General features: G+C 41.9%; 1 protein-coding gene across 2 annotated transcripts in view; it reads right to left on the minus strand.

Moving 5' to 3' along the window:
- cyfip1 (cytoplasmic FMR1 interacting protein 1) overlaps positions 1-23,208 on the minus strand; it is a 44,851-nt gene extending 21,643 nt beyond the window's left edge. The window contains exons 1-20 of one of the 2 annotated variants that reach the window (XM_083767292.1): positions 23,037-23,208; positions 16,262-16,379; positions 15,975-16,064; positions 15,352-15,429; positions 14,360-14,461; positions 13,619-13,800; positions 11,961-12,057; positions 11,312-11,440; positions 10,782-10,886; positions 9,630-9,721; positions 8,425-8,542; positions 7,312-7,434; positions 6,724-6,849; positions 6,058-6,224; positions 5,268-5,415; positions 3,341-3,494; positions 2,586-2,742; positions 1,876-1,972; positions 939-1,015; positions 392-500 (exon numbers count right to left, since the gene is read on the minus strand). In XM_083767292.1, coding sequence (XP_083623418.1) covers positions 392-500; positions 939-1,015; positions 1,876-1,972; positions 2,586-2,742; positions 3,341-3,494; positions 5,268-5,415; positions 6,058-6,224; positions 6,724-6,849; positions 7,312-7,434; positions 8,425-8,542; positions 9,630-9,721; positions 10,782-10,886; positions 11,312-11,440; positions 11,961-12,057; positions 13,619-13,800; positions 14,360-14,461; positions 15,352-15,429; positions 15,975-16,064; positions 16,262-16,378 — 2,268 coding nt within the window. In that variant the 5' untranslated portion in view covers position 16,379; positions 23,037-23,208. Of the gene's footprint in view, positions 1-391; positions 501-938; positions 1,016-1,875; positions 1,973-2,585; positions 2,743-3,340; positions 3,495-5,267; positions 5,416-6,057; positions 6,225-6,723; positions 6,850-7,311; positions 7,435-8,424; positions 8,543-9,629; positions 9,722-10,781; positions 10,887-11,311; positions 11,441-11,960; positions 12,058-13,618; positions 13,801-14,359; positions 14,462-15,351; positions 15,430-15,974; positions 16,065-16,261; positions 16,383-23,036 lie in introns of both variants that reach the window. The other variant, XM_083767293.1, reaches the window with a different exon arrangement.
- Between the last annotated feature and the right edge of the window lie 1,746 nt (positions 23,209-24,954).

The following is a 24,954-nucleotide window of genomic DNA, read 5'->3' on the forward strand; positions in this document are numbered from 1 at the left end:
ACAGGTTCAGTGGTGGTCCATTTGCTCCTATTTTGTACTCAAGTAAGCAGTAATACTAGTGTAGAATACAGGTAAGAAACAAGCAGGTGTGCTTCCCCTGGATGCCTTTTTGTAAAGGCAGTAGGTGCTCAGATAAAAACATAGGCAAGCTCAAATAACACCGAAGTGGGAAAAGCGGATATATAATAGCTCATTTTTAACAAAATATTTTGAGATGGGGGTCCGTGGCCAAGATGATAAACACAGTAGAAAGAAATATCACCATTTAATGGTGGCGAAGTAGCCCCCAATATGTGTCACTCTCCCTGACCCTTACCCCTCTCTCACCCCCCAACGCACGTCAAAAGGACTTTGTGGTGGAAGGTGAGCACAGCATGAGGAGTATAAATACCTGGACATGACGTTGCTTTAGCAGAGTCTCATAGCGGTTGGAAGCAGGCCAGGGGATGTTAGCACCCTGGTTCTTACAGTCTGTTCTCAACCGCTTGTCCAGGAGCAGGCTAAAGGGAATGGAGAGTAGAGTATAGATTCTTGAACTGTTTATTTACACCAATGATGTCGTTGTCGGGCAGAAACTTCTTATCTCCATATTTTAACTTTGTGTTTTTGATCATACTACATCACACAAAAGCATCAAAAGTAGGAGATCCACAAGCTTGAAACGTGGTGTGAAGCTACATTGTAGATCTGCTATTTTTGCAGTTGAATCCTGAAAAGTAACAGTTTTGGACATAAGGTTTCCACCTGACAGAGAATATGTAGTAGTAATAATAATAATAATAATAATAATAATAATAATAATACAGTTATCACACCTAATGGGCCACAACAATTAACAGATAAAAATAGATAATAAAGTAAGAAACAAATAACATTTATTTTTGTGACATACTGTACACTACAGTACAGAGACAATAAAAGTATCAAATGTTATTTACCTTCCTGCTAGGATCTTATAATAGGCGAATATTTGATCGGCCAGTTTGTACACAAACTGATCAAAGCACAAGTTCACCTGGAAGAAAAAAATATTGTTAGGTGTTAATGTTAGAAACCCCCTCTAAAAATATCCAAAAACTCTTTTGATGCAAGTCTCTGACCAACAGATAAGATGAAGCTGTATATTTTATAACCATGGAAACCATGGTTTCTTGTATGTAGGTTAGCATTTAAGTTACATCACGGTTATACGCCATAGCTAGTAGCTACAGCCAAGCAAGATGAGAGCATATAAGGAGACGGACGTTCTTGAAGGACAAATCAGGTGGAGTTGTCACAATTGCAGACAACCACGGCTGAAACTGGCTCTGTGGTCCAACTCCTCCGTTTACTGCTGGATGTAAAGCAATAAATGGGACATACCGGTACACAACCAGGACTATTCATCATCACCTAAAGTCCCCAATGTCCACATAACCCATGGTGTAATGAAAGTCTCCCCCCCCCCCCCCCCCCAACCATCACTAAAGGAACTTTACAGTACCCTTTTCTTTGCCATTATTATGTCCCACGAATTGCGTACACATTTGATCCTCCAGCATGTGGGTAAGCCAACAAGTATCCACAGAGAATCACCGATGGCACACATGGTGGTGTGGGGTTATGGGGGAATGCCTGTTTGTGTCACTCAATATCCCTGCATACACACGTCTTCATTGACTAATGCTGCATATAGTCAGGCTCTGATTGTTGTGTGACGTCATAACTCATCTAAGTTGTGTGCCATGTGTCAAACTTGTGTTCAGTGAGTGCTAGTCTGAAAACAAATATTAGGATTTAGAAGACGTTTGTTGAATCGGCCTCAGTTCTTAATGTGTCAAGCTTTAAAAGGACATTGTCCAAACAAAAAACACAATAACCTTTTTTAACCATTACCTCAGCTTCAATTTCATCGTAGAGAAACTGCTTCTTGAATTTGGTCAAGGCGTAGTGTGCACTGTCATTGTACAGGTCCAGAGGATATAGCACATATCTGAGAAGAGACGAATTCACAAAATGTTAAACAGAAGAGACAAAGCAGTCCCATTTAATTGGATATCATCAGTATGTCAGTAGCACTTTCACCAGTGGACAATGACGTACTGAAGTACAACCAGGTTTACAGTAGATTTTAGCTTTTGAGTCCAATAAGTAAAATACTACACAATTTTATGAACACTGAGGTCTAAACACTAAAGTCAACGTTATTAGACATTTTCATTTCAAAAGGAAATTTTATGGACATCCATTCTGTCACTGGTGTGCAGTACAAAGTAAGTAATAGCATCAAAATGAGGAATTCTGCAAAACAGCTTATTGTTCCGAAACATTTAAAATCTTGCTTTTGCAAAGCACCAATGTGCACCAATGGTTCCCAAGTGGGAAAAAGGTGGCGCACGCATATCCACTTGAGTGCCCAAGGGCAGGAAAAACAACAGTGATAAAACATGAATAAAAATGTATTTGCACAATGGTCGAATAAGCTCCAGTGTTTTCATTGCGAAAAATATGAGCGCTTGTGAGTAAATAATAACAAAATTGGATCCATTGGAACACAGATTATTCCCCCCGTAACCCTAAGTAACATAGTGACGATATTCACTCACTCCATCATGGAGGACTCCCTGCTCTCCAGGATGTGGTCGGTCAGTATCCAGGGCATGGACATCTCGATGGGGAACTGGATCCTGCGGCCCATGGTCAGCTCCAAGAAGAACTCCCGGAACCACAGCTGGGAGAGGTCACAGCACTGCTGCAGGGTCTCTGCGTTGGGGAGAAACACACAAAGACCAGTTGATCTTCTATCCCAGTGGTTCTCAAACATTTTCATTTCAATGACCACCACAACTAAAAATGTAACCAAATGTACTCTTCTGGGTCAATTTTTGGAAGGAACCCTAGTGCAGTGGTTCCCAAACCTTTTAGCCTGTGACCCAAAAGAGAAAGTCGACGTCTCCCCGGGACCCAACCTAGTGAAAATAGCACACCAACACACCAAGTTGTGATCTTGTAGATCGGCTATTTTCACTACTACTTAAACATTTGTTTTCTAATTTATGCAATTTCTTAGATTTATTTCTTTGATTGCTTCATGAAATTACTGAACAAATCATTGCATTTGTTTTTAATTCATGAAAAAATATGCTTTTTTGGGAATGTTTTGTTGAAAAAGTTTGGAAATAATTAAAAAAATTAATGTAGGAAACCAAAAACAAAGGAACCCATAAAAATGTGTCCGCAACCCAGATATGGACTTTCCAACACCGTTTATAAATGGGAAGCAGTAGCACTGAAAGAGATCTTCTCACAGACAGTGTGCAGTACATTCATTACAGGTGTCCAAGGACAAGCAGCCTCTCACCGCTGAAGTTCAGCAGGGGTGTGTAGAAGAAGGACTCGCAGTGGAACTTCTCAATGTCCAGGATGGTGGGGCCTTCCATGGTGCTGCGTAGTGTCTTCTTGGAGCCACTCTTGTCAGCGACGAGGGACTCCAGCATCGTTCTCACCATGTAGAGCTACATTTACAGGAAGGATTTACCAAAGACAAGCAAATGGGAGTTTACATGTTTAAATGTCAACATTGCATGATCAAGAAATGGCTGCTCCAAAGAATCCACACCAACGTTACTTACTCTACTACTTCTGGTAGAGTACGTGTACAAGTAGATCGAAGAGGCTTATTGTCGGTATTGGCCAAATACGCAGAAGTAAATCCCCAATTATTTTAGAGGCGTTTTTAGAATCGGCCTTAGGCCTAAATGGGTTAAAATGTGCTAGACTCCTGGGAGATGTATTGCTGAGGTGGAGTACCAGACCTACCATCAGCTCCCACTACTTATACTGTAGTTACTTATTATTATAGTAGCTCTGTAATTGCTGGGTCTGTTCATGTTCTGTTAGAATGGCGACTTCCAGAATTCAGTTTGAAATAAAACCACTGAAGTACTGGAACTTCCAAAACAAATGCTGCAGGGTACTAACTTCAAGTATATTTTGGAATGTTGTCAGAAACCTTTTCATTAATTAATTTCTATCCTGCATCATTTTGGCGCAACTAAAAACAGTGTACAGAGAAGTCACAATTATGTGGAATGGTTATTGTGAATTTGTGAATAATAAAGAATAAAACTAAAACACTCATATGCTCCAGTATAATTTATTCGACAATGTCGTTTCGAGTCAAGGCTCTTTGTCAGGTGAAACTGATATGGAAATTGTGAAAAATATACCAGTGTAAGATTATATCAAAAACAACTTGTGTTTAATTGAAAAGGTTACACAGAATGACTTCTACTAGAAATATTTCAACCCCCACATTGACAGAATTTCATCAATACAAGGCAGGGAGCAATGTTTTCCAACCTTGGTAGAAATTTAGAGAAGCAGGTGTTTAACAAAAGCCAATTCAGGGTTTACATTTATTTTACTCCTCTCAATCCCATGGCTGGTAAAAACGTATCGATCCAAGGCCGTTTTGCTGTTTTTATAGCACAATACTTGGAAACAGCGATTCATTCTAGAAATGAAAACTAATCTTCAGGTGAATCATCAGGTGAATCTGATAATGTCGTGCAGTTTGTCACATGGGAGATGCACTGCGAGATAACGACGCACAACATGCAGATAAAAGGGATTATTATACAAGCTCTGCATATGATTCAATTATAGATGCAAATTGCAAAGCTTAATTTATACATACTTGTGAGCCGGTGGTGCATGTGTCAAATAGCATGTGTCACATCCCATGCTTATAGAAAGTGAAGATACTTTTAGCACTGAATGCCAGTGTGAAATTAAGTATACATCAGGCTTACAGATGTGATGAGGTGAGGAGTAGGATTCATTAACAGTCAGACAGTTGTCATGAAAAAAATTGACTGAATGAATAACCCTCGAGTGTGAAGGTTATTGAAAATTGCACTCAAGCCACGTGGGTTATAACATACAAAGGCCGGGTCATAGCCTCGTAAGTCCACATTATCTCCCCCCCGTGTAGAGAGGATTGAACTTTTTACATCTAATCCCACATTAAAGAGCCATATTTGTGACTCATCTCGAGACCACAAAGGCTAAAGCCTCATTTATTCATTGTTGTATGATGTGTCCCGTTCTGAAAATAGTCACGTGTTGTGAGCTTGTTGAGCAGCTATTGTCGCCATGGGACAGTATAAAATAAATTACACATTAGTGAATATAGCACAGTTGTGCTGCATAAAGTCCAGCATTTGTATATGCAAGTCTGAATGTCTGTCTGAGTAATATTGGGATGAATAAAGGCATATTCAGACCTGTGTGCTGGAGGGTCCCACGGCGCGCCGGGGGACCGTGATATCAAAGCCCCCCTTTGGGTCTTTCTCCCCACGGAGGGCAGGGTCATTGTGTGGCTCACGGCCTGCCTCCCAGTCACAAATGGTCTTTCTGATGGCCTGAAGAACACTGGAATGGCATTCAAAAGATTACCTAATTTATGTTCGTATATATACCGTATATACTGTATCCATACAAACACACACACTAATCATGAATAATTTCTCACTTCAAGTGGAGAGTCAGTGTACAGTAGTAGAGCCATGGAGATAAAATAATAACCCTAGTGGTTATTATTATATTATATTCTCTTTAAGGATGCTAGAACGAGGGAACAGGCGTAGCTGTTGTCTCATACAGGTTCCTAACACAGAGAAACCGTGGCGGTACAGATCATGTTTAGCCGCGTCAACTCAGCGGGAGGACATCCATTATAGAACACAGACTTCAGAGGAACACGGCCAATGCAGTTCATAAAACAGAACTGCGGCTTTCAAGGAAATCTGCAGGGGACACAAATGCACAATAATGGTGTTCCATTTCACAGATTGCTAGTGATGCTGCTCTGTTTGCCACATTACAGCAGTTCTAATCTAAAATGTTACACGCTTTCCATTTTCTATCTGATGACGGTTTTACTGTCTAATTACCCACCTACATCTCTCACTTTCAGTAGAGAAAGGAAATGATTAACAGGGTCAATTTTCATTCACACTCAGGATTTATGCAGTGCACCGTCTGGTACATCATTTACTCTCTGTTTTCACACACCTCTGTGTGACGTTCTTCTTCTTTTTGATGGCTTGGCGCAGGGGGTCCCGCAGCGTGATCTGAGCGAAGTCCTGCAGAGCCGAGTAGATGGTGTGGCGGATGGCGTGGTTGAACACACTCTCCATGCGTCCCATTAGCACCTGCAGACCTTTGATCATGGCCATCACCTGAAAGGGGCGGCAAAATGCACTCAATCAGTGGCAAAACCAGCTTCTTCCAGGTCAGACCCCTAGCAAAGATAAGACACTTTCAGACATGAAACGGAGGGACTGTATGTATGAACGCAACATTCCCAATCAGTAGGATCAGACCTGCAACAGATTTTATGCGGGCAATACCCTTGACTTAAGTCTGCGTAATGTGCGATTTGGCTCAACCCGCTCTATGTTTGAATGGACGCAGTGATTGTCCTCTGATTCTACATTTAGCTTGTGGACGCGATGACGCTTCTATTGTTGACGGGTGGAGCCTCCCCTCTGCCCGAGGTGTTTGGAGAGAGAGCACTGAAAACCAGTTTAATCGTTCTGCTTTTTATCACCAATCGAGCTTCCATGAAATGTGCCATAAGCGAAAACAATACATAAACGTCATTGACAATGAAACGAGCTACGCTGCGCAGTGTGCTCGCCTGTACATGGAGAACAATGTTATTTTGACTTGACTGACCTCCACGAGGGCAAACTTCTCCTCGCTGGTGTAGTTGTATCTGGTTGCTCTCTCGTATTCCTCTGCGTTGTCCGGACACTCCTTGTTGGAGTACTTGTCAGTCGGATGCACCAGTTTCCAGGAGTACTTTGCAGGGAAAAGAGCAAACCATCCAGATATAAACATCCAGCAATCAGGAGAATATCAACTACTCCTTCAAGTAGAAAGGTCACATAGTTTATTTAGCTTTATTTTATAGAAAATAGCAGATCTACAAGCCCCTGAAGGTGTTTCTGCCAAAGCCTTCCTCAGCAGAAAGGTTTCTGATCTGAAATAAAGTATCTGAAGGAAACTTCTGAGTGCTTCTCTGACTTTTCAACTGCATTGAGCTTGAAGATAAGCTATTTTTGAATATTTTGTTTACTTTTGAACTCTTTTGTTTCACCTATAATTTTATTTTATTAATTTATTTATTTGACAGGGACAAAGCTCATTAATCAACATGTTAGTTATAATGACAATCCTGTTAAAAATTGGGACATAATAGCTGCATAATTGCCGATACGTATGTGGTCAAAAAGGTCAAACAATGGTTCTAATGCTGCTCACCACTTCCATGACATGAGCGCTCCACTGAGATAGCAGCTGCATGCCCTGCAGGGCCAAGTCAAACAGCTTCCTGTACTCAGAGTCTGTCTTCTGGGTCTCCTGACGGCCCGATCCTGTCACCACCTTCAGAGAGAGAGAGAGAGAGATTACAGAGAGATCACCATGGACAGCGATCGTACTTTCAGAGAAAACAGCCAAAGAAAATCCTACTTTTAATTGGGACCCTATGGAATGCGCACACACGTCTCCTGGTGCTGGGTGTGACGGAAGGCAACCAAATTGTTAAAAGAAACAACATTGTTGCCATGGAGAGCCTTGTGGAGACTGACGTTTATTCACCACTGTACTGTAGAGGTTTCCGTTTCTACTAGTATCTCAGTCGAGCCCATCTCTGCAGTCATGGGAAATGTCCATACAAATCACATTGTATTGTGACCCAGGGAAGTCCGCAGTGATAAGGTCTCTGTGCTGAAAGGTCGATAAAGATCACGGCTCGCACACACCCGAGATGGCCCATAACCACTAAAGCCACTAAATACTTTACTGTATGACAAATAGATAAAATAGCCAAATTAAGAGCTCACAACGCATTATATTGTGAGCTTGTAGTTTGGCTACAGGGTATAGATCCATCCATCTTCAACCGCTTATCTGGAATCAGGTCGCAGAAGTAACAGTTCCAACAGCAACAATATGGGATGCACCGCTACTAACTTCAGCAGTGTATTTCTAATATATATTTTTTATCCCACGATTTTGTAACCCATTTTTCACCCCTGTGTCAATCATCTAATGTGATCCTGGGATCTACACACCCTCCACCAACCTAGTCCCCATATATGGGGGACAAGGGGAGAGCAACGGACTTGAACTCATGCTTCCTTCATGCCTGAGTGTCCAAGTTGCTCCTTTACACCTGACAGGGGGGAAGTTTCCCTGGTTGGACGTAGCGCATGGAAGGAACACGTTATTCCAACCAGTTCCTTTCCCCTCCATCAGGCGCCCCGGCTGGCCAGGGGGAGGCACTCCAGCAGTGTATTTCAATGTTGTTTATTTCAGTGCTTCAATCTCAGGTGTTGGGAGACGGGACAGTACAAACTACAGCACACTGACCTCACTGTTGCTATAGCGAGCCAGCTCAGAGATGAAGCGCATGTGGTCTTCCCGGATCTGAATCATCTGTTCGCAGATATTGTACTGGGGGCTACTGGAATTAGACGTACAAGACCACCTGCAGAGAGAGATGGGACAGAGCAAAAAGCCCATTCAATTAGCAGTCTCAAGGTAACCACAGAGAGGAGAGGAAATAGAATATGGAGTTCAGAGACAAAGCCAATTTACTTGTTATGCCCATAAACCCTCCCCACAGCTGTTGTATCCTACTGGCTCAAGTACCCACCAGTGGATGGATCCTTCATTGGTCGCCGAAAATAGGTGGTTTTCAAGTGACACAACTGTAGACCCAAGAATGAATTAGGGTATATTTACAGACTCCTACCGTGGTGTTTTTTAAGCCACTCGAAACAATGGCAATTTTTTTGAGAAAAGCTTTGTATAGACGGGAGCAAGAAATACCAAGGTCATTTTTAAAGTAATCTTAAATATGTGGCAATTTGACACCACCAGGGTAGTTCTCAATGTGTCTCTCAGCAGCTTTGGAAATGTTTTTTAGAAAATGTTTCTAAGCTACAAAGAGTCATTGCTGGCATTTGAAAGATGCAATGATTTAAATGACCTTAGCTTAGACGTTCAAAAGGTTTGGATGGACAACGAAAGAAAAAAGCTATTCAAACCTATCATTTACTATTCAAATAGTTACTATTCATTTACAGTCAAGGAAACGGCAAAGTGAGGGAAAGAACCACATGCTTCCATGTTTTAATTGGCTAAATCGACATTCAAAGGATAATAATCATATAGTATTGAAGAATAGGCTGAACCAAGGTCACATACTGATGGGACTGTAATTCCATAAAGCTCAAAGACATTGAATCATCCAACATTGTGTTTATTTATACCCCTGACAGAGTAGCTGCAGATCAATGATAGATAGGTTATTTGAATGTTATTCATGAAGCCAAGATGAATCAAATAGTCAAGAAACATGTTTTAGTTATTTTCACAATTTATTTTTTATTTTCTTTCTTTGAAACTTATACCTATAATAAAATGCCCAAACTAAGGAATCAATTATTTTAGTAAAATATAAAAAGACAATTGATTAAATCAATTAGTTCCATCAACTGTTGCACCCCAAGACGTCTATGATTAGCGAACTCCCTGGGTTGAACCTGCCTGACTACGCGTTGCTCTCTCACCTGGATTTGTTCTCTTCAAAGTGAGCACTGGTCTTGATGTATCTGGACAATTCAATCTGCATGTCACCAAACAGCGGAACTACCTGGAGTTGCTGTGAATCACAAGAGAATGTCCATCATTACAGTACACACACAATGTATTCCATTGATGCTACACGTAACATCTTCTGTGTTAAAGGGCCACTTCACCACTTTTCAACATATTATATAATAGGTCCTCACTAATAATCATGATAAAATGGCACAATGTTTTTCTACTCAGTCTGTGTATCATAGGAGGGCTGTGGTCAGTTCAGAAACCCGTCCACCAGTGACATCATCGTTAGGCAGATTTTCTTTTTACAAAAACGTTTAGATTTTAATTATCTTGAGAACGATGGCTTCCTTTTTCGCATTGCAACTTTTCAGGACTAGAAAGCCTGCAGTTTCTATTAGCTTGGATTCCCTGTCGATGATGTCACTGGTGGAAGCGTTTGTGAACTGCCCACAGCCCTGTGGGCAGTTACTCAGACACAGACTGAGTAGAAAAAATAAATTTTATCATGATTATTAGTGAGGACCTATTATATGAAGATAGGTTGAAAAGTGGTCCTTTAATATATATTGACCACCCCCCCTCCAATTGCTTTTGCATTCTATAACATGTAGAAATAATCAATAATTTGGGTTAATTGTTGTCATTTTGGAGTGGATAAGATCAATGATTTTAATACATACTGTAGAGCCACACACATCTCATGTTTTAAATAATGTTAATTCATGTGCATTTGTGTTGCTACCAAAAGCCATTTCGCACTGTATTATTCGAACAGAGATTTTTCTCCATCCGATTTCTAAAATATATATTCTCGCTAAGCAGACTGAAACTCAAATGAGAGAGGAAAAGCCATGTCTCTCTTTCATGGGCCTTATTTGGTCAGCTCAGGGGCAAACAAAAAGCAAACTAGGTTTGCAAATAATTTCATATCATAATATGTTACTCAGCGTTTATTTCTAGGCAGTTGCTCCATGGGGGGGGGGGGGAAGAGCAGAGGACAGCCAGGGAGCAAGCTTGTCTCGTCAAACCACGTGACTCCCATTGGAAATGCATTGCAGACCGTGCGACACACAGAAGACACAGGAGACACCGAGGAGACAGCTGCCTCCACATACCTTGAAAAACTTGTCGATCTTGGTCAAGTTAATTCTCTTCTTGGCGTCCAGTTTGTAGATGTTGCTCTGGGTTCCGTCAATCAGGTACAAGCCGAAACCCATTACCTGGAAATAGTGGAAGTAGTAGATTTTTTACTTTTTTACAAAAGTAGAAAAGTAGCAATTTTACAACTATATCCAAATATGATGTGGTATGTCCCATTTCACAAGTTTAGTAAATGTATTGTGTTAAGTGGCTAATATATGTTTGTAACAAGTAGAAGTATAATGAAATATACTCAAAAGTAAAAGTTAATATACTAAAAGTACCTCAAAATAGTACTTAATTACAGTAATTGAGAAAATGTACTCAGTTACTTTCCACCACTGGTGAAGAGGTTAAATATCGTCTCTATCGGGTGGAAACCTCATATGTCCAAAACTGCACTCTTCTGCACCGAAACTCAGTCAATCAATATTGTCAGCAGGGATCCGGATGCCAGAGAGGCAGTTGACAACCGAACACCGACAGCGGCTTGGTGGGAGCTCACCTTTAGCAGCATGTGTTTTTCACCGGGCGTGAGGTACATCTTGTTCTCATAGTAATCCACACACAGGTTGACAATGTCTGCCAGCAGATCATCATATCCATTGATCACCTCCAACTGCTGCTGCAAAGACTGAAAGCAACAGAGAATAAGGTTCAAGATGACGATAAATTAAAATGGCAATGAGGAGTGAAATGATTAACCTAATAAATTGAATGAGAGATAGTTCGGCAAAGATATGAATAAACAGTTTAGAGATAAATTGTGTAAAACTTCCACATTATAAAATTAAAATGTTGAAATGTAATGTTTTTGACTGCTGGGAAAACATTATGGTAAGACATGACAGTTTATGTTCACATTTATCATAATTTTGTATATTATTTCTAGATTTTTAAGTTCTAATTGAATAACATTATGTAAATTATTTTTAAGTCATAATGTGTAACATTCATTTTAGTAGTTTAGTTTTAGCAACACCCCTTGTAACTCTGTTGTCATTATAGTGTTTGTTGTCTACACGGAATAAAGCAACAACACGAAATGGTATTTAGTATACAGAGCTTGAGTAATTTAACAACCTAAAATACTATGAAGCACTACTTCCAACCATCTTGTGAGCAGTTGAATGCAAAAGATATTTCAGTCCAACCTGAGTGATCTTGTTGTGGTTGGCCAGGAACATGGAAAGGTTCTGAGACTCCTGAATGGACGACGGTTCAGACATCTTCCTGAGGAACTGGGCCGCTCTGCAGGGAACACATGAGGGGGCATTGACATTCTGTCAAAGCATGCTATTTTGGTGCATTCAGGAATTGTCAAGCACCATGAACAACACAATAAGGTCTTGGAGAATACCAACCCTTACTGCCATCTAGTGTCAATTTGATATTAAAAGCAGGGCAACATATTCAATTTGAAATGCTAGCTATTCAAATAATGTGGGATATTATGTGGATAACAAATAATATGTTATACGTTGGCACCCACCACTAAAACAATAAATATGTAAAAATGTTTTATACATTTTGGAAAAAGATGTTTGAACAGCTAAATCTGCCTCGCCCCAAGATTCAGTTGAGCAGATTTGTTTTAATGTCAGGAGTGGAGGAAGTCCACCCTGGTAAACCGAAACATTTTAACAACACAAACGTATGTGGGGGTCTTGGGACAAAAATAATTTCAGAGGCGGGTCTGCCACCAAATTTATTCTTTTTGGGGTAATTTCAATGAAAATGTTTGAGAACCACAGCAATAAACCATAATACAGTTAGCACCAAACCCGTGACCAGAGAAATGCCTATTTGGAGAATTTTATTTTGTAGTTTCACTCTCAAACTGAAAGATGTGCGTTTTTGACCCAATCAGAACGTCGCATCCCTCCAGGCTATGGGACGTTGCCCTGCTACACATGCAGATTGATTGTAAACAAAGTCAGAGAGAGACAGGCAGCAAAACTTGGCTTAATTCTAACATAATGTTTTCAAATACATATTTTAGCGTGATGATTAAGTTTAAAAGGAGTAATAGTCACTCTGGATGTCATCTTGAATGAGATTCAAAACAGAGTATTTCTGTAATCAAAACCACCTGTGTTTGGAAGACGACACAGCAATGGGAATAAAACAAGTGAATATAATCAAGATTCATTAATATGTATATGAGCCTTGACACATCATAACGCAGCACGTTTTCGTTCAAAGGAAGTAATTACAATTTTATTTTTATTGACTTTTGATATAAGAATACACAAAAATGAAAATGTTCCCTTTTTTTGGCATCCATTGTTAGGAATGCCCATATGATGACCATGGACAAAATAGGAGCTCTGGGGTGCCGGAAAGACATGGCCGCTTTTACTCTGAAACCCACGACCCGGAAACAATCCGCTAAATAAGTGTGCTTTACATTGCTAGCTTACATTGCTATCGTTTTAATTTATACGATATATAATCCAAAAAGCGTTCATATTTTGCGGGAGAGACGGATGAGGAGCAGAAATGAAGCGCCAGTATATCGATCAGTTCAGAACCATGGAGAGCGCCCTGGATTAGGAGAGACGAGTCATACTTTCTGCATACTTTCTTGACAGCTAAGTCAACGTTAAGCTAATATGACTGCAGAGTGTAGCATACAGTAGCCGAAAGGCGAACTGACAAATATAAAAAAAGGAAAAAATTCAGAATATTCCTCTCTCGCCCGGTATCATTGAGGATGCACGTCGTATGTACCCCTCGGTTCGAGTCCCTATGACGTTTCCAGATGTCGTATGTACAGAATGTGTTAAGGGCCGTGCTGTGGTTTACGTACCGTTTGTAGGCGGAGTGGTCATTCTTGACGCTGCACTTCATGTTCTTCAGCTCATCCAGCACGGCGAACATGTTGATGAACCTCCCCAGCGTGAGTAGGTAGGCCTCCGAAACAAAGTCTTTCCTGCGCTCTGCATGACACAGCCGCCGCACCTCCCCACAGAAACGATCGATCGCCGTACGCTAGGGAAAAAAAGATTGACCCGTCTGAAGTGATTGGTGCAACAGCGCCCCCTGTTGGTACTCTAAACATACGGACAGACATAGGGACGGACGGACATTGCTGGTTCTAGGAGTGGTTGCACCACTCAAAAAGGAAAAAAAGTAATGAAAACCTAATGAGTGTCACACAGACGACGTTCAAATGCTGGACATTCTATAACTGAATATCATGTAAATGTAATACTGTAGTACTCAGTTAAAGTGTGCCAATGCATAGAAGCGATTTGTTATCACTTAATTATAACAATCTCCCGATATTGTGACACTTTCTCTGAACACCAATCCTTAACCACATTAACCTTACTGTCTTTCAAGATTCAATATTGATTGATTGATTTGTGTTCTTCTACAAGCAGCATCAAATTATAAAGAAATTTAATTAGGTTTCTCCCAAAAGACAGCACATAAATAGTGCAAAAAAGTATTTGTCAATCTAAAAAATGTAATAATAATATATAATAAAAAAACAAGCACAACCAAAACTGGATACACTCATTTAAGTTTGGGTGGACAGTGTTACCTGGAAGTACATGAAGTTCATCAGCTTGGTGACTTCTGGCTCCAGCACCTCTACGGTCTTCTCATAGATCTCCACTCTGTTAGGCTGCTCGTTGCACTTCACCTGAGAGGTGGGGAGGGAGGGAGGCGGTGAACGTGGAAAGAGAATGAAGAAAGGTTTGCTTAAGAAAGCCTTTGTTCCATATCACTATTATTATGTTTAATACAATTTACAGTAAGTGAATCTAAAAGGAACACATATCTGATCTCACACACACAATCTCTCATTGATTGATTGATTGAAATATTTATTAACAGTTTGTAGAATTTACAGTACATTTTAAGCACAAACTCAATACAAAGACTGTCAACTGTGAGTGGACGACCCAATTAAGCATTACACTTGTTTACAACAGGGTCCACATTGTTCAATTCATCAAAACATTTAAAGACATACAAACATTTAGAGACATACAAATAGACATTTCTATGTAACTAAAGAACAGAACAGGAATTCATCATATGGGAAGCAAAAAAGGGAAAAGATACAATATACAGTGGGGGGGGGGGGGGTTCAGATTTTACAGAGGCCAGTTTCGAATTGCAGCCATCCGTAGGTGCCCTTTGAGAGCGGTTTTGAAGGAGTCAAGGGATTCACATGTCTTAATGACTGTTGTTAGGGCGTTCCACATTTTGGTGGCATAGGAGCGAAAATAATTTAGTCCCTTGTTTGTGCCGAATCTGGGTTGTACATGGTTTGTTGCACTCCCTCTGGTGTTGTGGGTGTGGACTTCGTTTACATTAAGGAAGTATTTAGACAGGTACATGGGTATCTTGGTGGTGTATCGAATCTTGTGGACCAGACCCTAACCGCTTCCAATGAGCAGGTTGGTGCCTTGCATGGATTGTGTGAGTGGGTGAATGCAATACACATTAGAATTTAAGCAGTTTAGAAAAAGAAGCTGATGTTATCACACGTATGGTAAATCATGGGACTAACAGAGGACAGATTACCTGTGGTATAGCCCGTGAACAGCTCCTCCATGTGTAGAGCATCACTGCATACTCCTGCCCCTCCTCCAACATCTCATTCTGATTCCAAGACACAAACACCATTATATTAATGCATGACATGACATGTTATGAATCTCAAAATGTCGTCGTCATTTTCACATTTAAGTGTCTGTTTATTTGGTAAAAATAAAGGTTGAAATCTGGAATATTTGTAAGCCACACACACACACACACACACTCCAGTGTGAGTCATTTATTCTCAGAGGGCGGCAGGGCAGCTCTTCAATGCTTTCAAAAAAGCCCAGGCTGCATACAAAGTACTGTTGGATTGAGACCCTTGGCTCTAAACCTGCAATTATCCCTCACTAATTAGACACAAAGCAGTAGCATTCCTGCAATAACTGCCAAAGACCCAATTGTCCGTGAGCTGTGTCCGAATGTTCACAGGGGATAGCCAAGCCTCTTCACTTAACGAAATGCTTATCCATAACCATTTTCTCTACTGAGTGTTTGTCCCTTTTCTGGTATTCTGAGTTTTTCCCAGGTTGTGCTGGGAACAAGAACTGAAAGTTAAGAAAATAAATGAGGTAATTTCTCAAGCAAAATAGATATTTCTACTTTACCATGCTAGAATGGACTGTGGCCTGTTCAATGTATCTGGCGATGCCAGTGACGAAGGCATTGCGGTCCTCGAAGTTGGTGTTGAAATTTGGCTGTAGAGAGATGAAAGATTATATGAAATTATCGTTGGAACATCATGCACATACAAAGCTGAACCAGTCTATTGGTACTGTAGAATTACTGTTATAAAACTACAAAACAGACATGATATAGCATGAGTCAAAGTACCCCATTGTCCAGAATGTAAGACTGTTGTTTTTTTGGGGCTCGATGCGACAGACAGGCCTACCTGGTATATGAGCGAGGAGGGGAGGGGCTCGATGCAAGGCTGCTGGTCGGGGAGTGGAAGCTCCTCCAGCAGGTCCACGTTGGACAAAGCATCTTCTAAAGTCACCGGGGACGTCATTCTGCTGGAAAGGGAGAAGCAAACCAACAACAAGCTAAATAAACGGTCAAGCGTCAGTCGTCAAATCGCACACTTGATGAACCCAGGGTTTTTTTTTCGGAACACATTTTAAGTTTAATTAAAGCTCTTCAAACTGTAATTGTGTTTTTCCATCGGGGTGCGTACGCTTTTCCGACCAGTCACAACAGATTATCACAACAGAATGTCCCACTGTGGAGAGAGTGCAAATAGTAATCTGTAAAACATCTTGGCTGGGGGCAAATTTATTAACACAAATTTAAAAAATATTATACTACTGTATGCTAATTTAATTAAACTGCAAACTAATAATTGCACATGGAATCATTAATGTTGATGCTGTTAAAGTGATGCAGAAGCATGCTTTTACATTGGCACACATTCTATCACTACTGCAGCCTGCTGATAGGAGGAATGCTCCAAAACACAAAGTACAGTGGCTCAAGCGAGCACCGGCTACTGGTAACTGGTAACAACAAAGGGACTGTGGGGGCGGCTGTGTACAGAGTCCCAGGTCAGGCAAGGTCTGCTGCTGCACAGAGCAGGCTGGCAGGACACGGAGCAAACAGAGGGGAACGACTTCTGACTGTGATAGCGCTAGCTAGGGCCAGGCAATAAAATTCAGAAACCTTAGAACCAACAACCGACGTATAACCAAGAAGCAGGTCAATCCAGTCAATACTTGGGCTACTTTTGAACAATTTATTTAATCAATGGGGCGTGGCATGGAGGTGATCAGGCTGTGGTACTGTTGAGGTGTTATGGAAGCTCAGGTTTGCTTTGATAACAGCCATAAATTAATTTGAATTGTTCAGTCTTATGTCTCACACCTTCCTCTTGACAATACAACCTAGATTCTCTGTGGGGTTCAGGTCAGGCCAGTTGGCTGGTCAGTTAAGCACAGTAATACCATGGTACACCAGTTACTAGTAATTTTGGCTCTGTGGGCAGGTGCCAAATCGAACTGGAAAAGAAAATTAGCATCCCCATGAAGCTTGTCAACATACTGAAGCACAATGTACTCTCAACATAAGGCTTCGGCTTGTCAATGTACGGAAGCACACAGTGCTGTAAAATATCATAATAGATATTATGAAATTACATTCGAAACAGAGACAGAACGCGTGTTCTGGGGGAGAGGGGGGAGAGGGGGGCAGAGCAGCTCGCAATTCATTTTCAATGGAAGTCACATGGTTTTGACAAAACAGCCTTGCAGGGCTCTGTTCTGCCCTCCTCCCCCCATCGAGCAGAGCTGTTCTTTTTTGGCGTGATTTGACAGAAAAGGGGGAGAGAGACGGGGAAGACACGCAACAAAGGCCGGCAGGCTCGGGACTCGAACCCGCGGCACGCCGCCAGGCCAGTGCCTGGACCGCTCAGCCACGGCCCAGGCCGAGCAGAGCTGTTCTGTCAAAACCACGTGACTCCCATTGAAAATGAATTGCGAGCTGCTCTGCCCCCTCTCCCCCCAGAACAGAGACAGAACACGCGTTCTGTCTCCGTTTCAAATATGTGTGACTGGAGCAATTGATTACATGAAGCCAGCACCAGCTTGTGCAGTCTCAATGTTTGTAAACAAAAAATCTGTCTATATTGGGAGCTGCGTCATGATCCAAGGAATCCAGGGGGAATCTATTTATTATTGTATGACCTTCCGGTCAAGAGTTATAGGCCACATCGTGATGGTGCCCGTTATAATGCCACCAGGAGGCCAATTTGGAGACTTGGGCCGACTTGGGCCGACAAAACAGGAGCAACATCGCAAAAGTGGTTGATGTTTCTCTGGAGTTTTTTGCGGAACTACAGTTTTTCAAAAGAGAAACAAGCCAAATGGAAACAGCTACATTAAGCATTCTTCATGCCGACACTGTCTGATTAATGGTGTGGAGTTAAAAGGCGACTTATCAAACAGGAAATAAACCTGCTTTCATGCCACAAAATAGCAAAGTACAGTATGAGTCATATACACTAAGACAAAAGAGACGGCATGTGACAGAAACCTGAGTCACAGAGGGACATGGATGGTCTTAATGGTGGTTTAATTGTCCTACTGTACAATACATACTGCAAGTATAGAAATAAACTACAAGAATACTCTATGAAAACTGTGCAGATAAAAATAAATTGAAAGCTAGGCTACTGAGCAAAATGGTATGCCTGCTGAAAGAATACATATATAACAAACACCTGTGTCCTCCTCGCCAGAAGTTCAGCTTGTTATTACACTTTCCTTTTAGCCTATGGGTCAGTGCTAATTCTGCAGACAGGATACTTCCTTTAGAAAATGGGGAAGGGATCCCCATTCCCCTGTGACTTGTATAGATAGAGAGAGAGAGCGAGAGAGCGCGCGAGAGAGAGAGAGAGAGAGAGAGAGAGATCCACTGAAGTAAGCCTTTTGGTTTACAGGTCTACCTACCTTCAGAATGAAACCATAAGCAGCTTAAATTGACCTTGTGTGAGTAAGCCTAGGTGTACTGACTTGAGGGCAAACAACAACACGCCACCATGCCATCAATTTGGGGGGCAAAAATCTGTCTTGAGAGATCACCATGCCGTAACGTAAAAAAAGGCTTTTTTGCAAACACAAACTACTGACCATGTGTTGGTGTTAATTAGTCTGTCAACAGTCCTACGGTACTTTAAATTACACAGTCACAGATCATAAAGAACCAATGATGTGTGTGTATGGCATGTCTCGTTTGCAGACTTTAAATCCCCCTGCCGCGCTGCATCTCCTGAAGTGGCTCAGTGGCCCAGAACACACACTATCCTCTCTAATATGCACACGGCTCACAGTGGTGGCGTTAATGGTTGACTTGCATCAACACAGTGGAATGATGCAAGGAAAATAATAACACAGCAGGCATGCAGGTGTCATAATATGAGAATAAACACAGACACAGCTGTGGTAAGGTAAGGGCCGATTCATACTCCTATTTTACCACTGTTTCGGCGCTGTAGTGCCGAAATGATTTCGGCTCGTCAGAAATTTTCAGTAGCACCGTCACATTGTAGGCTCTACAGCGCCGAACCTGCTCTAAAATAGGAGTATACTATGAATCGGCCCTTACGCTGCCTATAGTCTCGTGTAGCTAGACAACTATTCCACATCCACAATCTCTGAATGCTATATAGTCTGGAACTGCAGCTCCCGAAACCGAAATCAGAGTAAGGAAGCTGCTATTTCCGTTCACGAAAATATATAAAAAGATATATTTAGAGCTTTTTTTTTCAATTTCATTTTCTGCTAAGCAACAAGCTATATGCTTAGATGATTTCTATTTATATTAGGATACATTTGCGCGACTATATAAAAGACGAAACAAAAGTGGGGAGGAGTCTCTGCTTTATATTTTACTCATGACAGCTCTTCCGTTGCTCCAGACTGTATGATGAAAGCATTTGGAATTTGCGAGAGGCAACAGTCTGGTAACGCGAGACTACACTGCCTATGACTTGAGATAGTAGCAGTGTGTCTGCACACTGCAATGCCTATATTAGCCTATAAGATGTGTGCTGTAGCCTATTTTTGGCCTATATTTTTAGCCAAATACTTTTAGTATCACTGCTTACTAGCGATGACATTTTCATTGATTACACACTCCCCCATGGAACACATTTTAGTCTTCCTAAACCTTAGACATGATGTCACATAGGGCTAGGCTAGGTGCAATAACCACAATACTGCCAATGCCGCGGTTGTGCAATGCATACTGCAGTGTCGAGTTCATAACCACGATTCTTACTGTTATTATTAACTATTATTATTGTTATATAACTTTTTGGGGGAGATGCGACCATACTGCCAGACAGTAAACAGTGATTAATTACCGCGATAACCAAAAATCCATACCCTATTACCGCCCCGGCCCTAATGTCACATAACCATGATTAAGTGTACAGTATAAAAAGGATGTGGATTATACCAGCAATATTACAGCCAGGTGCACAATTTCCACTTGCTTCAAAATGGTTTGAGGTCACCCGATCTCAGTTTCTAACCACCCACCCCACATAGCCTGACCTTAACTCGACACAAAACGATGCCTAAACCTAACCATCAGTGGCCCCTTTTCCACCGCTATTTCCATAAAGCTATTGGTTTTGATAGCACATCAGTGAGCTGGATGCAATCCTACCTGGAGGGGAGAGAACAGATGGTGGAGGTGAACGGAACACTGTCCCCTCCCCTCCCAGTGAGCTGTGGCGTCCCACAAGGAAGCATACTAGGGCCTTTACTGTTCCTAATATATGTTAATGACATGACTTCAGCTTGTGACTGCAACTTGTTCCTGTTCGCAGATGACTCAGCACTGCTGGTCTCGGACAGGAACAAACTGCAGGTTGAAAAGACCCTCAGCTCTGAACTCGGTAGAATCTGCACCTGGCTCGCTGATAACAAACTATCCTTACACCTGGGAAAAACTGAATCCATTCTCTTCGGATCAAATAGTAATCTCAGCAAGGCAGATGGCTTCTTGGTTAGAGTGGGTGACAATGTTATCACACGAAAAGATCAAATTACCTACCTAGGTTCCATCCTGGAGGCCAATCTTTCCGGTGATAAAATGGCCACCAACGTAATCAAAAAAGTCAATCAAAGAACAAGATTCCTTTACAGGATCTCCTCACTGGTCAGCAAAAACACCTTGAAGACCTTAACAGGAGCCCTCGTACAAGGTTTCTTTGACTATGCATCCACCTCTTGGTACCACAGCACCTCAAAGGCCCTTAAAACAAGGCTCCAGACCTCCCAAAACAAACTGGTCAGGCTCCTACTTGGCCTCACCCCCCGAACCCACCTCACCCCTGCCCACTTTGACAGGCTGGGATGGCTTAGGGTCAACGACAGAGTACAGCATCTTGCAATGGGTCTGGTCCACAAGATTCGTTACACCACCAAGATACCCATGTACCTGTCTAAATACTTCCTTAATGTAAACGAAGTCCACACCCACAACACCAGAGGGAGTGCAACAAACCATGTACAACCCAGATTCGGCACAAACAAGGGACTAAATTATTTTCGCTCCTATGCCACCAAAATGTGGAACGCCCTACCAACAGTCATTAAGACATGTGAATCCCTTGACTCCTTCAAAACCGCTCTCAAAGGGCACCTACGGATGGCTGCAATTCGAAACTGGCCTCTGTAAGATCTGAATCCCCTGTGGAGGTGTGGGGAAACAGAAACACCTATAAAAGCAACCTTGAGCCAATAAATAATGCAGAAAAAATATATAAGAATAGTAAACAAAGTAGGTTATCATGATCACACAAATATACGGTTTCTAAACTTCCTCCTGGGGGATCCAGAGATGTTCCAAGGCCAGTGAGACGCGCGGATTCACTTTTTTAAAGTCTCATACAGCATTCAACCCAATGGAGCAAATGACAGGGAATGCATAGAAGATGTGTCCCACCCATGATGGTGGTGATGGATGCAGGGTGTGTCCCCAAAATGCCATTTGGGGACAGAAATCCCTTCTTTCCTCTGACTGAGACATGACACTGATCATGAAGAGAAGACATCTCGCTCATTGAGGACGTTCAATCAGACCGGTGTTCTGCAACCAGCAGGAATGCAGGACACAACATTTGGTCGTTGTGAGATATTCTGACAAAGAACAACTTTTAATCAAGGGATATTACATATCCATGTCTCCAAATGTGGGTCCCAAGACCGGTTGAGACTGAGAACCAATTATAGAAAGTTACATGATTGTCTGATGCAATGGTTCTCAGAAATGTAATAACCTTAATCTGTTTTTTATTTGATACTAGTATACAAATATACTCCTGTAAAGATTAGATTACAAAATGACATGCATAGTATATTGGCAAAAATAAATGCTGTACAATACATATGGACTGGTCATTTTTAATGCAATGCATGGACTTGTTATTATAGCTGCATATAGGCCTAGTTGTAAGACTTTCTGATTTAAATGTTTCTTTTTAAAGCAGGTGCCATTTGCAGATTTTTTTTTGTTTACTTCATGTTGACTTGAATAAAAGGTTTATTAACCAAAAGTTATTTCCGTGGTAGGCGGGGTCACTACTCGATATGTGGGTGGGGGATTAATTGGGTTTGGGGGGTGCGTGCATGCCATTACCTGCCTAGGGGTGGGTTGGGCAATGGGTATTGGGTTCCCACTTCCCAGTTGTAATGTATAGTTATTTATGAGTTTGCAATATCCCAATGTAATCTCAGTGTTGTAATCTTAAATCATAGCACTCATACAACATTTAAACAACATTACCTGATCGCAGCATATTGTAGCGTACTGAATACAGACAGTAGTGGTGAATGAGTGGATAAATAATAATCCTTGCTGTACACCGTGGCCTGGGATTAGTCATAATAGTCGGGCCTGTGGAAGTGGATTCATAGGCGTTGGAACGGACTTCCATTCCTCCCCACAAAACGTTGACCTCCGTGTTTAAACCACCGAAACTCTCCATTTAAACGACAACACGTTAAAAAGAAGTCAATGGAACCGACGCGGTGTTGGAAAGAAACAAGGCAACACCCCAAAAAGAAACACCACACAACTTTTCCTACAACTAAAACTCCTCTGGTTGTAGTCACTCACACGGGAGTTTTAAAACACCCAACAACATACCAATCAATTCTACTCACCCGGAGTTGTTTTCCAGGGAATGTCGGTATCGTTTATATGTCTATAAACGCCATTAATGTCAAATATATCCGAATATGGGACTAGTTCTTCAGTTCTGTCCAAAGTTGTGCAGTCCGACTCCGCACTCGGACGGCAGAGGACTCTTCCCTTCCCTTTTGGTCGATGTTATCATGGGCGGGCGGGCAGGCTGCAAACAGAGAGTAGGGAAGTTCCTGTACGCTGAGCGACAGGAAACCCCGAAAACAGCCGATCTACAAGCTCACAACGCGTCACTCCAGCGACGCGTTGTGAGCTTGTACATCGGCCGTTTTCGGCACACGACACCGTCGTACGGGCGGAGTGTAATACATCACACAGCTGCTGCTTGGCTGGCTGCGGCACACAGCCCCTCCACTAGGGACATGGGGGAATACTAAAGGTACAATATCAGAGGAATTTACAAATAAAGGCATGCATTTTATGGTGTTTAAAACAATATGTAATTTGTTAAGGACCTTAAAACAAGTTTTATCCTTTGTTTCTGTTTATGAACTGCCAGACCATATGCTTTCTGTGGGGTTTAATGTAGCGCCCGAGTCTAAAGCCCCGTTTCCACCGCCCAAGCTAGCTTCTGCTTTGGCTTCGTGGTCCCATGTTATCTCTATGCAGAGCAGCTTTTGAGCTTTGAAGCTTGGAATGAACAGCTTTTTTTTTTTTGCTTTGCTTTCATGCTCACCAAAACTCAACTTGAAAGCTGGAGCTGAACGCTGGAGCTTTTCAAAGCTGCGTGTAGCCAATCAGAGCACAGCGTGGTTTGAGGGGGCGGAGTTGAGATCATTTCACAAAAGGAAAAGGCCCTGCAAAAGCTGTCCACTGCGATTCTCCGAATAAAAATATATACTTTTTAAATATGGGCTTTATATGAAATATGAAAGGATATTTGGCATCTCCATAGCCGATTTTATCGATAGAAATTAAAGTTTATATGAGAAACAAGTTGTCGAAGCGGTGAAAACAGGTTGTGTTCCGTGTTCCCAGTGGATTGATACTTTTTCTGGGGAGAATAGTTCCTGCATTCACGCCCCCGCCCCGGTTCTCATCGAAGCCATTCATGCGGAGTTGCGGACTACTGCCCAGTCCAGAACGGCGCTGTCCGTCGCTGAATGTGGACTAAACAGTGCACACACACACACGGCTGATGAATTAGCAGATATAGATCGATAGATGGAAAAACAATTAAACAATATAGTTCCAACCGGTGTCGGAGTTTTCCCCCAAAGTGGCCAAACATTTGCCGAGAAGAGGGGAGGAGACGCCCGCTCTCAGCCGGTCGTCGTATGTGTGTGTGTGTGTGTGTGTGTGTGTGTGTGTGTGTGTGTGATATTGAGCGCCCGACACGGGGACACGTGTGTGTGTGTGTGTGTGTGTGTGTGTGTGTGTGTGTGTGTGTGTGTGTGTGTGTGTGTGCGCGCGAGAGAGAGATCAATAATTTATATTATATCAGTTGTATGATATCGATATGCATGCGCGCGGACATCCCTGATCCGACCTGTCATGTGCCGGTCGTCATGTGTGTGTGTGTGTGTGTGTGTGTGTGTGTGTGTGTGTGTGTGTGTGTGTGTGTGTGTGTGTGTGTGTGTGTGTGTGTGTGTCGGTCGGTAGCTATGTTGATTGTTGAAACATGGGCACCGTGAATCATACCTTTATTTATGCAATATGTTGCACGTGTTTTGTGATTGGTTTGCTGCGTTCTGAATCGATAAACCAATGGCATATAGATTAGATTTATTTGAGGGAATCATTTCAATTGGTTTATTGCGTTCATGTAGGCCTATCGATGAACCTCATAGCAAAAGTTGAAAGACAGTAGATAGCCTATGTTTATAGATAGATAAAACACAATCCCCCCGTGTGTGTGTGTGTGTGTGTGTGTGTATG

Source organism: Protomyctophum parallelum, assembly GCF_964188405.1.
Source record: "Protomyctophum parallelum genome assembly, chromosome: 6".
Lineage (NCBI taxonomy): Eukaryota > Metazoa > Chordata > Actinopteri > Myctophiformes > Myctophidae > Protomyctophum > Protomyctophum parallelum.